The sequence below is a fragment of the Notolabrus celidotus genome, chromosome 18 (assembly GCF_009762535.1).
Source record: "Notolabrus celidotus isolate fNotCel1 chromosome 18, fNotCel1.pri, whole genome shotgun sequence".
NCBI lineage: Eukaryota > Metazoa > Chordata > Actinopteri > Labriformes > Labridae > Notolabrus > Notolabrus celidotus.
The window spans coordinates 24,302,461-24,316,236 of record NC_048289.1 but is presented as its reverse complement, the minus strand read 5'-3'; the positions used below and the strand labels follow the sequence as shown (position 1 = coordinate 24,316,236).

The window sequence follows — 13,776 nt, the reverse complement described above, 5'->3', positions numbered from 1 at the left end:
GATCGGCTTTTTTGAATTGGTGTGTTTGTGGTTTCCGGTACTTCCGGAGCCAGCCTCAAGTGGATCCTCAATGAACTGCAGTTTTTAGCACTTCCGCATTGGACTCATATTTATAGACCGTAGGTTGCCGCTTGACTAAAATGTAATGTGATGTTTCTTCATCACAAAATTCAATACAGAATTTTGACTGATTTTATCATTTCTTACTGAGCAACAAAAAATAGTAGTTCTATTTTCTGGCTTTCTTTGCTTGATTACATTAGTAGCAGAAAAAAGGTAGGTACCTAATGTTTGAGGGCTTTACTGATATACTGATCTGCCCATCTGGATCCCCTGATAGTAGACCCCTCTCTGATTTGCACTGTGAACATTGTACAGCTTAGCTGATTCATTTTTTTAATCCATGATAATCCATCCAATATCCGTTAAGACATTTCACATTAACTAGAAAATGTCAAATTGATCTTGATGCTTTATGTTAAGTTAAGCAGAATTCAATATTTTGGGACCACAAATGTGTAAAAAACTTCATTTCCATCCACCTGGCTATATTTGAGATACTGCCATGCATAAAGCCACAAGCTGGCATGGCTGAAAATCCATTTTTTTATGTTCATGTTGGAGTTTCAGAGCAGCTCTAAATATAGCATCGTCCATTATCATATTTGTAGAGCGATGGTAGGAGACCGAGAACACAACAACTGTGGCTGGTTTTATGATTCCACGGCACCATCTGCTCAGAAACCACAAACATTATATAATGCTGGTAAAGCTTCAGTCACACATACAAGAACAAAAAAAAAACATGCCATCACCAGCTGAAGTCTCTGCCCACATGAGGATTATAATCACCCACATAATCAGGAGAAAAAACTGCACTCCTAATTTTAGCCCCAGTCTAGACAGAAACAGCATTCGTACTCTCCGTATCAGATTCGCAAAGTCAGAAACTCTAACTCAAATTCTTTCAGTCTTTTCCACATTTCCTCTTTTCTCTCCACACTCGAGCTCGTTTTTATCTGCAGCTCTCAATAGTTTGACCTTCAGGTTCATTAAGAGAATGAATGAACCCTCAGGAGGAACGTCAGTTACCAGCTGCTCTGTGCTGAGAGCCAGCAGACTGTCATTTCACTTTGAATCAGTCTGACACTGAAATACATTTGAAGTGGTCACAGCCTCAGAGTCAGTTAATTGCTGCAGCTGAAGTCGACGGCTGCTAAAATGGATCAGCTTCTGTTAAATGGAGGAGAGACAGTAACACCTTTTGATGCCGGAACTAGAGGGTGACTGATGAATTATTAGTCACTGGAGACAAATTGTTTTGACAATCTATCAAGAAAAGACATTAAAAAATGTGTCTTTCAACTGTGAAGATGTGCTGCTGTTCTCCGTGTTGTGACATGACAAATTGAAGAACTTGAATTTTGATTTGTGTGAAAAAGGAGTTATTTGAAGAGTCACTTTGGGCTCTGATAAGGACATTTATCTCTCTTTTTCTTGACTGTTAGCTCCAACATAACTTACACGTTGTGGCGATAAGTTGCAGGTTGAAAATGTGTTATAGAGAAAGAAAAAACGCTATTTTGAGAAAGGCTTGTCAACCATTGTGGCCTTGGTTGAGTCTGAGAATGCTATGGAGCCTTGCTGAAAGCCCCCTTTAGTTTCTCCCTGTTGTCATGAAGCAAGAATTGAAGCCAATGCAGAAGTGTTAAAAACTGCAGTTCATTGAGGATCTGCTTAAGGCTGGCTCCAGAAGTACCGGAAACCACATACATACCAATTCAAAAAACCTGATCTTTACAGCAGAAATAAACATGTTTACAGTCTGGTTCAAAAGACAAGTGTAGTCTGGATAGCTCATTTCTTGATCGGCACACACTGTACGGGGGGTGAATTTTTTTCATAACGCGGCAATTCCAAAGATATTAAGATTACGAGTCTTCCATTATGAGAGGCACAGCCGACTTGATTGACAGACAGGAACACTGTAGCTGTTGGCAAGGAGGCTCAAAGCCCGCCTCTTTACCTCACAGTAGCTTGACAGAAGTTGGGTTGAGTTCAGCATATCCAATATGGCCCCCGCCAATGATTGGCTTCAAAACAGCGCTCAGAAACAGATGTGCGACCTCTGCGATGAGGACTGTAGCTTCTGTACATGGAGTAAGCTCTTAAACCGCTAGGCCAATGGCACCCCCTGTCAGGCCAACGTTTCCCTTAAAAAGCTCAGGAAAAAATTTATATTCAAACTCTAAGTTTAACTACTGGACTGAATCAACTGGCTGAATAATATAATGTACCGGGATTAAAATCTCTAGCACCACAAGGAGATAGTTTCCAAATGTTCAACCTAATCTCCATCTAATTTGATGTTTTCACACATGTACTGCACTGCTTGAATTATCAGACTGAGATGCATGTGTGAAAACAACCTTCACCCTTTTTTCTTGCCAGCCTCCAAGTGAAATTTTCTCAAGAAGCCAGGTCAAGCTGATGTGCGAACGCTGCAATAGTCAGGAAAATCTGCAAATCTGTGCATGTAATGGAGCTGCTTCATACTCTTTCTGCTTTCCAGCATGTTTTTCTCAAGCAGCAGCCTCCGGTCTTAAAATATGAAGCCCATGCAGAGGTGCTAAAAACTGCAGTTCATCGAGCGTCAGCTTGAAGCTGGCTGCAGAAACACAGGAAACCACACACACACACATTCAAATAAGACGATATTTGCTGCAAAGGCCCACCTATTTACCTCACACTAGTTCGGACAAAGTTAGGTTGTGTCCAGCATTTCCAATATGGCACCCGCTGACGATTCGCTTCAAAGCAGCGCTCAAGAACAGATGAGTGACGTCACAGATACTACATCCATTTATTATACAGTCTATGGTTCTTCTCCATGTGAATCCACCCAATCACATGTAGCAACGACAAACAGGCATAAACTCATCGTAGAGTCAGACTCCACCCTCTTGGATCTATAATTAACATTACACAGTTAGTACCACAGTGTCCTTTTACGTCATGTTCTGCCTTCTGAGACTCTCTCAGGGGCAAGATGAAACTTTTTAGAAATCTCAAGGAGGGCACATATGAAAAGAGCTTAAGTGCAGTATACGGGGGATAATGCTAGCAGTTATTCCTTAGAGTCTCTGGGCCACAACTTTGTGCAGCTCATTAATCCTTTCAGCCACAAACAGAATCATATGGGGTCATAATATTTGAGTGCTACAGATGTTACTGCCAAGGTCATATTTTACTGTGTTTTGCCAGGCTCTGATATGTAGCTGTATTTTTCTAAGTCAGAGCATACAGCCAAAAAAACAACAACCAGCAGTCTGTTCTCTGTAATGCATCAAGGTAAATGAAGGCATGTAGGTTCTGACTGTGCAAGAACTCACATTTTAAGAGCAAAAATAGCTCTGACTGAGGAGCTGATCACCTCAGTCCATGACATTAACCACCAACACTGATCAGGTATCCACATAAAACATGCTAGCATACAGTATCAATGCAAGTGTGTGAGAGGATACCCACCGCCACAGGTCTGGTCCCCAGGAAGTTAAGGTCTGTGTTTTCCCCAAACAGGTAACCCTCGGGATGAGTGGAGTCAAACTTCTCTCCCCCCATGATGAAATGGCTGGCGAAGTAACTCCCTGCACACAAGAGAGACTCACTTTTAACTGAAAGAATTAAAAATGCATCACACCAGAGTAAAAAGAGTTAATATTATGCTGTTTTATGCATTGCAACAAACATTGCCCTCTGATTTAAACATTCTAAAAATGTCGTTCTTAAGCTCTTAAAACTGTGAAGCAAAATTAAAGACAGTTTGAAGTTCTGGACTGATTTTAATTGGATTTAAAAAAAGATATATAAAATAGTGTGTAAGCATTGAATAAATCTTAAATAGTGCACTCTTATTCTTATTGTTCTTATGATTAAATACATAAATAAGATTATGCAGCCTCACACAGGGAACATGTTCAGATTTTTGCTGGTGTTTCCACCAATCTGCCACCTCACTGGCATAAAACATTAACAGCTTTGTTAAATATTTGAACCACGAAGCCTTGTCCCCAGATACCTCCAGTCACTGCCTCACACTGCTTGATTTTTAACATCAAACACAGGAAGGACTGGAGGGATTAGAAATGACAGGGTAAAAAAAGGTGAAGTTGTTTTCCTCTTCATATTTTAAGACAACATTCGCAGACTTGAAAAGGACTGATTTCATCCTCAGGATGCTCGTTTTTGTTTTTTTATCAGGCTGCAGCCGGTCCACCTGTTTACCGGGAGCTCACGTTGAGTACAACAACACGAAATAGACATTCCGCCTTTTAATCACAGGGTGAGGTGATGTCTTAAGACGGTAATGGTGGTGTGGAGTTTTTAAATATAAGCTGAGGGGACAAACAGTCTGGCATCATGGATCTGAATAAGGCGTCTTCGTAAAGTGCTGGAGAGGAGGAAGAGGCTGGCTCACCTTAAACCTTTTACAGTTTAAGGTAAATAAAGAAGACTTGCTCTCTTCTCCTTATCACCTTATTGTTATTTACAGCAGGTAGGAAAGAGGAACTGGGCCAAAGCTCTGTCACCAGATCGCACAAACAGGAACTAGGGCTGGCGGATTGGTTTCAACAGCAGCCAACGCCACCACCTTCCTCTTCTCCCACCAACACCACTTCTCCTTCAGGCGGAGAACAGGACACAGACTCATATTGCTTGTTACTAATTCGGCTACACTGGCGTGAGAACGGCACTAATGGCAGCCACAAGTCAAACGTTTTCCTTCCTCGTCATCCTTCTTTTAGTTCAAATGTCACTATAAATATGAGACATTCTTATGGTATCAGAATAAAGCCACACATTACATCTGGGTATGGTATAACTCTGTTTTTATTCAACCCTTTATCGTCGGGTCATATTTTGTGATGGATTTAAATTGGCTTCTATGATAGAACTGAAAAGCAATACCAGTATTTCTTCACAATGTCGTTTTTTTTTCTAAGGGTACAATTGGATTAAAGCTAAGCACTGGATGGGAACTGAACTCAAGGCAGCAATCAAAAACAACACAAAACAGCAGAGACAGACCGACCTCACACGGGTCAGTTTGAGGACTAATGAAAGTCGGTCGGGTAAACTTGGCAAAGGAGTTTTGATGATTTTTTACAGATGTAAAAGCAGCACTGGAGATTTGGTGGAAATTAAATAGTATTTGTGTTGTTGCCTTGCAGAGAGTGGTGGAAGAATTCTGACATAAATTGCACTAAATGGGTTTATAAAGAATTTACAAGAGTGAGATCCAGACCTTTTAGAAAATAATTAAATAGACAAAAAATGTGTTAATGTTCAGGCAAAAAAAAAAACACAGTTTCTAGGTTTTGTTGTAGTCCTGTGTGTGATTTATTTTCTGTTTTTCACAATTTTCTATTTGAATTTGATCAATATGTCATATTGGGGTACAGTTGATCAGACATAACACTACTAGGACATGTACCACTGAGTTCTGTCACACTGTGCTGGATATATTTCACCATGTGGCATACCACTAAGTTTTACTAATGACAGAATATTTTAATGTAGAATATAACTCAAATATTAAAGATTAATTAAAATTTGATTATTTATTGTTTTATTATTTATTCTTCATTTATTATTTTAATTTTCCTAATTTATCCTTTTTCCATTTTCTCTGATGTGATGTCGTCTTCTTCTGAAAACCTCTTTATTGTCCTTTTAATGCTTTTATTTACTTATCCATTTTACTTACTTATTTTTGAAAAACCTCTTTAAGAATTATATATTGGCACACCACTTTATTCTGTTTAATCTACTTTTATACTTTTTAATCTTTTGCATTGTATTTTGTTTTGCATTGTTAGAATTCCTACTATCCTCTCTGTCTGTCAAAATGTTTACTTTTATTATTTGAATCATGCTCAGCTTCTCAAAGCACTTTGTAAACCTTTGTTTTTAAAAGGTGCTATAAAAATAAAGTTATTATTATTATTAAATGATGATGTGAAGACTCTTAGCTGCACACTCAGCACTGATGTTGGAAAAAAATGGATGCATTGATAAAGAGTCATGTTCATTCTGATGACAAATACAGTCATTTTTCTCTTCTTTTTCTTTCTTCTAGACGAGATGTTTCTTTTCTGTTTTCTTTTAATATCAAATAAATATCTTTGACTTCTGAATTGTTGAAAAGGTTAACACTAGCCTTGGGAAAGTGTGAATGTCATTATTTCTCATTTTGACAATTTATATCAGAAATAAAATGTTAAATTTAAAGCACAATGTAATTCCCTCCTGATGCAGTCTTGTTTTAAAGCTCTACCAGGCAAGGAACATCATATAAATATTATCACCTACTGCTTATAGTGATGTTTTTGTTTTGTCCTCCTGGGATCCATCATGACTTATTTATTTTACAGACTCATGCAAGTCTAACACCCTGATATAGATGCTCTTGAATGCATTAAGAGAAGACAATCTCATACTCCTCAATGTGTGGTTGAAAATATAAAGTAAATATATGTATATAAAGTAGGTTGAAAGATGAATATATCCTTGTGCTGGTGTGAGTCTCGCTTCAAGGACAACAGATTGATTTGGTGCCAGAAATAAATAAGACTGCATGTTCAAATGTGTGACAAAAATGTATCTTTTATCAAATGTGTCTAATCTGAATAGCAAATTAAGTCTTTTCTCTTTCCTTTTTCTTTCTTCTTCCCAGACGAGATGTTGCTTTTTTGTTTTCTTTTAATATCAAATAAATATCGATGACTTCTAAACTGTTGACCAATCAAAAAGCACTTAAAAAAAATATCTTTGACTAGCCTTATTCCTTATTCCTAAATACAAAGTTAAATTTAAGCATAAAGTAATTCCCTCCTGTTGCAGTCTTGTATTAAAGCTCTAACAGGTAAGAAACATCATATAAATATTATCATCTACTGCTTATTGTGATGTTTTTGTTTTGTTCTCCTTGGATCCATATATTCATGTCAAGTGCAATACCGGGAACTGTGAAAACTGTTCATATAAAGTGCAATATCCTAAACCCAAATACCTCTTCTCCCCACCTGACTGTATATATTTGAAATTTGTTTTATATTATTACTGTATTTATATTGTCTTTTATATATAGTTTCTACCTTTTTTTATTGTATTTGTATTTATGTCATACACCTTCAGGAGCAGCGCTTCTAATTTCATTCTATTCTATTCTATTCTATTCTATATGTGTATAAATTAGGTTGAAGGATGAGTATATCCCTGTGCTGGTGCCAGTCTGGCTTCAAGGACAACAGATTGATTTGGTGCCAGGAATAAATAAGACTGCATGTTAAATGTGACAAACAACAGGAAGCTGTGGTTAAAGTGAGCAGAAGGAGGTGAAGCATCAGGCCCCTCTCCACAGGTAGCTGCTCCAGGTTGGAGGCTCTGATGCCCTGCAGGCCTGTCAGCTACAACAAGGTACATGGTGATGTTTATGATGGTGATGTCATGGCTGCTCTGCTAAATCACAGAAACAAATCATCTGCAGGGGGGATTTACTCCGTGGATCTGATACCTCTACCCGGTCTGACCTGTTGTTCGGTGACTTACCGGATTTCGGTGGATAGCGGTACACCGAATTGGACGGAATGTCCACTTCTTCCACGCCTATGTTTTGTCTGCTCGTTAAAGCTCCCATTTCCAGTCAAATAGAGACTACACGGGTTGACTGGCATAACAGTGAGAAGGGATCGCTTTGTTCGCTTTACGCACGGTCATTTAATCCAGTTCGTGCTGCCCAGACCATGTTCTGTCGGGTCCGAACCCCAGCCGTGAGTGTGCCCGTCGTCCCGGGGATTAGTGGTTGTTCTCTGGCTGCTTATCCCTGCGAGTCCCGGGTGAACGTTGCAGCTCGTTCTGAGGCAGAAAGCAGCCGCTGTAGTCCCTTTAATATCGGCTGAGCGCGCTCATATGATGCGCAAAGCTGGGATCCGCACCGTCCCTCGTTTCCCTCACTGCACTCGGACACAAAACAGAGACCTGCTCGTCGACATCTCTCGGCCCCCCCTTTAGATGTGGCTCATAAACCGCCGGTGCTTTTCGCTGCTGGTTCCTGTCAGGAGAGGTCTGTGGCTCCACATGACGTCAGGCAGGCTCAAATCCGGGCCGTGGTTTTTGCGCAGTCCTCCTCTTTCCAGCAGAAGCTAGAGCCGACCCGCTTCGTAACGTGACCTTCCTACGCCAAATGTGTAAGTGGCGCTGACTGCAGTGCAGAGGACGGATCTGTGGAGGAGAACTGAGTTTACCCCCCTGAACATGCAAGCACACGCTCCACCATGGAAGAATTAGGACAGGAAAGACCCTTGTGGTGGTTTTACTGGACCTATTTCTCGCAACAAGTAGGGTCAAATTGATCTACGGAAGAGGATTAGGGCCACTAGAGAAAAAAAATTAAGTATTGTATTATTATTATTATGAGATTAAAGTCAGAATTCTGTGAAAAAAGTCAGAATTCTGTGAAAAAAGTCGGAATTCTGTGAAAAAGTCAGATTCCTAAAATTAAATACAGAATTCTGACTTTTTTCTGATAATAATAATAATAATACAATGTTTAATCTTATTTTTTTTTCTGAGAAAAAGTCAGAATTCAGTGAAAAAAGTCAGAATTCTGAGATTAAAATCAGAAGATTAAAGTCAGAATTCTGACTTTTTTCTCATAATAATAATAATAATAATAATAATAATAATAATAATATAATGTTTAACCTTAATTTTTTTTCTCTCAGAATTATGTGAAAAAAGTCAGAATTCTGTGATTAAAGTCAGAAGATTATATTCAGAATTCGGACCTTTTTTTCTTAGAATAATATTAGTAGAAAAATATGTTTGGCCTTCATTTTTTTTCTGAGAAAAAATCTCAGAATTCTGACTTCAATCCCAGAATTCTGAATTTTTTCTCATAATAATAATTTTTTAAAAAATGACCTATTTTATTTATTTTTCCAGTGGCCCTAATCCTCTTCCGTGTTGATCAAATTAAAAGTAGAGAATTTGAATATTACTCAAAATTAATACAGCACTTTAAAACTACACAAAATACCTTTCACTCACGAAAAATAACCAGTGAAATATTCCCTAAATAACCAAACAGGACATACAGTATTCATACAGTCTATGAATAGGACAAAGGAACATAGTGGTCACACATTATGGTGTGTAGCGCCTCCCTGCCGACAGGGGGCAGTATACCGGTCATCTGACAGGAAGGAGCAGACAAGCTGCCAATCACAGGAGGCCAACACGGGGCGCTCTGCTCGAGGGAAAGGGAAGCTTTACTGCCGCCATTTCACGTGAAAGCAGCACCGTTAGACCGACTAACGTAGACAGACAAGTATTTAAAAAGAATTAGAATTTCATGTGAAACAACACATTTTAACTTTAACGGTTACCGCGTGAGCTAACACTGGGGCTCGACAGTCTCCAGTCTTCTGGCTTTGTTGCTTGTAGACGCAGAACATGAGCTACGGAAGGCCGCCGCCGGACGTTGAGGGGATGACCTCCCTGAAAGTGGACAACCTGACGTACCGGACTTCACCGGAGACTCTGCGACGAGTGTTCGAGAAGTACGGCCGCGTGGGAGATGTTTATATCCCTCGGGACAGGTACACGAAGGAGAGCCGCGGGTTCGCCTTCGTGCGGTTCCTGGATAAGCGCGACGCAGAGGACGCCATGGACGCGATGGACGGCGCGCTGCTGGACGGGCGGGAGCTGAGGGTGCAGATGGCCCGGTACGGGAGACCACCGGACTCGATGTACGGCCGGAGAGGGGCTCCGCCACGCAGATATGGAGGGTATGGGCGCAGAAGTAGGAGGTAATGTTAGTGTGGTTAGAAAGTCCTCTAGGGTAGACTTGTTATAGAGTATGAGCACTTAGGACTTTCTGCACACTTGACTTAACCCTCCTGTTATGTAGGGTTGCAAAGGGGTGGAACATTACCATGGGAAGTTTCCAGTAAATTTACATGGGACGTTAAGATGGGGGATTTTGGATGTATTACAAATTGGAAACTTTCCATGGGAATTAATGGGGAATTATGGGAATTGGGGGTAATTTAATGGAAAGGTATCATATCCAAGTATTTTTATTTGCTCTTACAATGTTTTTATTCTTTTTAAGTGTCTTACTTGTTTTAACATGATTCTTTTACTTTATTCTATTTTATTCTCTGTGTGTTTTAACTTATTTTATCTTACTGTGCAGCACTTTGCTAAACTTGATTGTTTTTTTTAAATGTGCTATATAAATAAAGTGGATTGCATTGGAAGCATATGCAGACATCCATCTAAAATAATACATTTAAAACAGATTTGTTTGTAAGTAGAACTTTATCAAGTGTTAAATATCTTATTGAACAATCAATTATTTCATTGAAGAACAAAAACATGAATATTGAGTTAAATATTACTCACCCCTCCCCAGCCCAACCCATTCAAAAATCAACAAAAATGCAATCCCAACAAAGTCCCATTCAAAATGTTAAATGAACAGAGCTGCTCTCCCTCCAAAAAAAGTCCCATGAAACATGCAAATAAAAAAGCATCTTCCCTCAAGCTTCTCAAGCCTCTGCAGGATTCTAGAAATCGTCTGTGCATATGATTGAGGAATAGCATAGATATTAAACTGTGCTTGTAAATTCCTGGTTTATTCCCATGGAAAGTTTCCAACTTTGAAAGTTCCTGGGTCAATTTGACCCAGGGCATATTCAATTATCCAGAAGTATCAGAACCCCAAAAAAATCCCAATACACATTTTTAAATCTAATTTTTAACTCCATTACTAACCATTGAAATCAAGATTTAGTCCATTGGTGTTTTTTAATTCTCACAGATCATGGTTCAAAGAGGATAACTTGCACGTTTTTCATTAAAATTAATGTTAAAACTTGTTTTAATGTACATTGGAAAGCCCTAAATATAATAGTTTTACATGACATTGATTTTTTTTTTTTTAATTAAGTGATGTTGATAAATTAACACGAGACACCTCTTCTGTCACATACTGCCTAGATTTTTATGCTGCATTTAGCTGGTTTGGAAGGCAGATATTGCCTAAAATAGACTTTACAAAGGGTCAATTTGACCCGCAACATAACAGGAGGGTTAAAGGGAGAAGTTTCAAATAATTGAACCTTTGTTTCTTTGAGTGCTCCGAAACCTATCTTATCTCCCCATCAATTAATGTGCCACTTGTTGCAAAACTACCAATTCTATCAACATAAAAGCGCAAATAAATACTGAAGTATATTATATATTTTCACAAGTGGGATCAAGCATAGTAATTACCCTTATCAATAACTCTATGTTTTAGTGGTTTTAATGAACATGGTACACTCATGTTTAAAATGTGAACAGTTCCATCATCAGACTTTGTTTCTCTATCCACAGCCGGTCAGGCAGCCCTCGCCGCAGGAGACGAAGCCGCAGCCGCTCCAGAAGTAGAAGCCGCTCCAGATCCAGGAGCCGTCACCACTACAGCCGCTCCAGATCCCGCTCCTACTCCAGGTCCCGCTCCAAGTCCAAATCAAAGTCCAGAACCCCCAGGCGCAGCAAGTCTAAGTCTCCCTCCAGGTCTCGCTCTCGCTCCAGGTCCAAGTCAAGGAGTCGAACCCCGCCTTCCAACAGAGGGTCCAAATCAAGGTCCAGATCCAGGTCCAAATCCAAGAGCAGGCCTAAGTCTCCAGAGGGCAACGGCGAAGAGCCCTAACCTAAACTTGGACACGACATGACGGTATTTAAGGGAGAGAGGGGATCGTGATATTTACTTCACAGGGTTCGTCTGATACGGCCATACGCCACAACTCTTGTTAGCATTCTGCAGCCGTGATGCTTCAGTGCAATCTTTAACAAACATCACAGTCTGCAGAATCCTGAATGTAGATATTAACATAAACCTTCGGACTGATGTAGCCCACAGTCCGTGTTCTGTGTGTGCTCTACATTGCTCATATTTCCAGTCAATCTAAAGCACACACAGACGAGGGGATGTTTGAGTTGATATGACTGGATTTGCTGTTTTTGAATGAGGGTAATGATCATATTTGTAGATGTGGGAGGGAGGGTGGTTGTGACGTGGGTCTCTCTTACTCAAAACGTTCACCTAAATGTGGAATTCTTTCCTCCAAGCTGCTGAGTCCTGTTTGCAAAGAGAGGAGAAGGAGGAGGAGATGGGGGTGTGGCAGTGTGAGAGCAGTTAGTATGTGACCCGCCCATGTGACCTGCCTGTTGCTGAGAGCGATGGCAGTGTGCTAAGGAGCAGGTCGTCATGGCGGTGGTTCGGGCTGTCAGTTGGTGTTTGAGGTGGTGTGGTGAGGTACGTTCTCGGGAATCACAGGCAGATGCGCTGAGCACTGTTCCCGCGCCTGTGGTTTCCCTCCGCCTCTCACAAAGGGAACGGACCCCCGAGGTTTGTTTTTCAAATATGCCCGAGTGTCAAAGTTTTATTAAGGCTACTGTTATCGGTGAAGGGCCCAGAACATTCTTAACAAATGTGACTGTAAATAGAAATGTTCTGTGTAAGATGTTTGTCAAAGAAAGACAGGATGTGAAAATGTAATCAGGGGACAAAAAGATCAAATACTGCTTTTCATATATGAAAGTCAGCTACAGGGATAACTTGGTGCTCTCTGTTTAGCTCTTGTTAATTCAGCTCTGTCTTTCCTTCCAGATCTCGGATGATTGAGCCTCACTGAGGACATCGAGAAGAGTCTCACTGAGCGAGGGGACTCTACAGTTTCGACTGAATGCAGACTGAAAGGTTATTGAAGCTTGGTCTAAAAATGTTTTAAATGTTTCATTTGATAATTTTTCTGAACAAATTCTGTACGTTTTGCTGTGATCATTGTAAAGTTCATTTTATTGAAAGGGATATGTAAGGCATTTTCTCTTTTTTTTTTTGCATCTAAATTACATTTGTACATGTTAATGAATCCTTTTTTGATGAACATAGATTTTTCTTTCATCAGATCCTTTGTTCAGTATGTTTTGTAGATGGAGATGAAAAGTTATGTGCAGGAAGGGTCGTCATGTTTGGACGTTTACAGCCTTTTAGTGCTATGTTAAACCACTCACATTTGAAGAAATGGCTTGCTGTATAGTAAAAACATTACAGTATTTCAGCTCCAATCAATTTGTGACTTTCTAATCCAGCAGGAAAGCATTCTCTCTAGTCACATCACTTTTTTTTTCTGTCTGGTTAAAGTTGCTTTCCTATGACTCTAACCCTCTTTCTTGTGTATCTTTTGTGCACTAGGCGCAGTTGTGTAGCAGTTGAGTAATGCTGGTTAGCTGTTAAGATGCGGTGCAGTGCGGTGGTGACATGGTGTGGCGTGTTGCGGTGCTGAGTGCCCGGCGCTGTACCGGGGCTCGACCCTCCGCTGCTGTTTGCCGGTTTGTAAGCTCAAAGGTGTGACAGATCAACCATCCTCTCCTGTCTTGTGACCTCTCCTTCCCTCTATGTGCTGTACAGATTCTCTCCTTCTCCTTTTTTCTCTATGCTCCCTTCTCTCCTCTGTCCTTCCGTTGTGGTTAATCCACTGTTCATAACTGGTTTTGCTCTTTTCTTTTTTTTAATGGGTCCAGTGTGGCTCCAGGTGACGGTTTAAAAGAGCAGTCCAGGCTGCCTGATAAATCATTTGTGTATTGCATTCCTCTGTGAACCTCTCAACTGTCTTGTAAGTGCTTCAGGTGAATGCAAATAAACATCTTTGTCTTAAGTCA

General features: G+C 40.1%; 2 protein-coding genes across 12 annotated transcripts in view; one reads left to right on the top strand and one right to left on the bottom strand.

Moving 5' to 3' along the window:
• The window catches only part of rnf157 (ring finger protein 157), a 34,250-nt gene extending 25,854 nt beyond the window's left edge, over positions 1–8,396 (bottom strand). The window contains exons 1-2 of one of the 4 annotated variants that reach the window (XM_034707311.1): positions 7,612–8,396; positions 3,529–3,647 (exon numbers count right to left, since the gene is read on the bottom strand). In XM_034707311.1, coding sequence (XP_034563202.1) covers positions 3,529–3,647; positions 7,612–7,699 — 207 coding nt within the window. In that variant the 5' untranslated portion in view covers positions 7,700–8,396. The remainder of the gene's footprint in view (positions 1–3,528; positions 3,648–7,611) is intronic. The other 3 variants (XM_034707310.1, XM_034707313.1, XM_034707312.1) reach the window with 3 other exon arrangements.
• Positions 8,397–9,226: 830 nt separating this feature from the next.
• srsf2a (serine and arginine rich splicing factor 2a) lies at positions 9,227–13,776 on the top strand. Of its 8 annotated transcripts, none has more exons than XR_004634665.1 (5): positions 9,227–9,872; positions 11,446–11,788; positions 12,184–12,370; positions 12,725–12,814; positions 13,310–13,776. XR_004634665.1 is itself a non-coding variant. In XM_034707307.1 (3 exons), exons 1-2 carry the CDS (start codon positions 9,517–9,519, stop codon positions 11,762–11,764), a joined length of 675 nt encoding a protein of 224 aa, XP_034563198.1. In that variant the 5' UTR covers positions 9,236–9,516; the 3' UTR covers positions 11,765–11,788; positions 12,725–13,776. The 8 variants fall into 8 exon arrangements, 2 of the variants coding, with proteins under 2 accessions (XP_034563198.1, XP_034563199.1); XR_004634664.1 differs by having other exon boundaries at positions 12,184–12,463; XR_004634662.1 differs by having other exon boundaries at positions 12,725–13,776.

What these genes read in the sequence shown, in the direction of transcription:
- srsf2a (XM_034707307.1), top strand. Translation starts at nt 9,517, where the DNA reads ATGAGCTACGGAAGGCCGCCGCCGGACGTTGAGGGGATGACCTCCCTG. An exon ending in TATGGGCGCAGAAGTAGGAG is followed by an intron (nt 9,873 to 11,445) that starts GTAATGTTAGTG and finishes CTCTATCCACAG; the next exon opens with CCGGTCAGGCAGCCCTCGCC.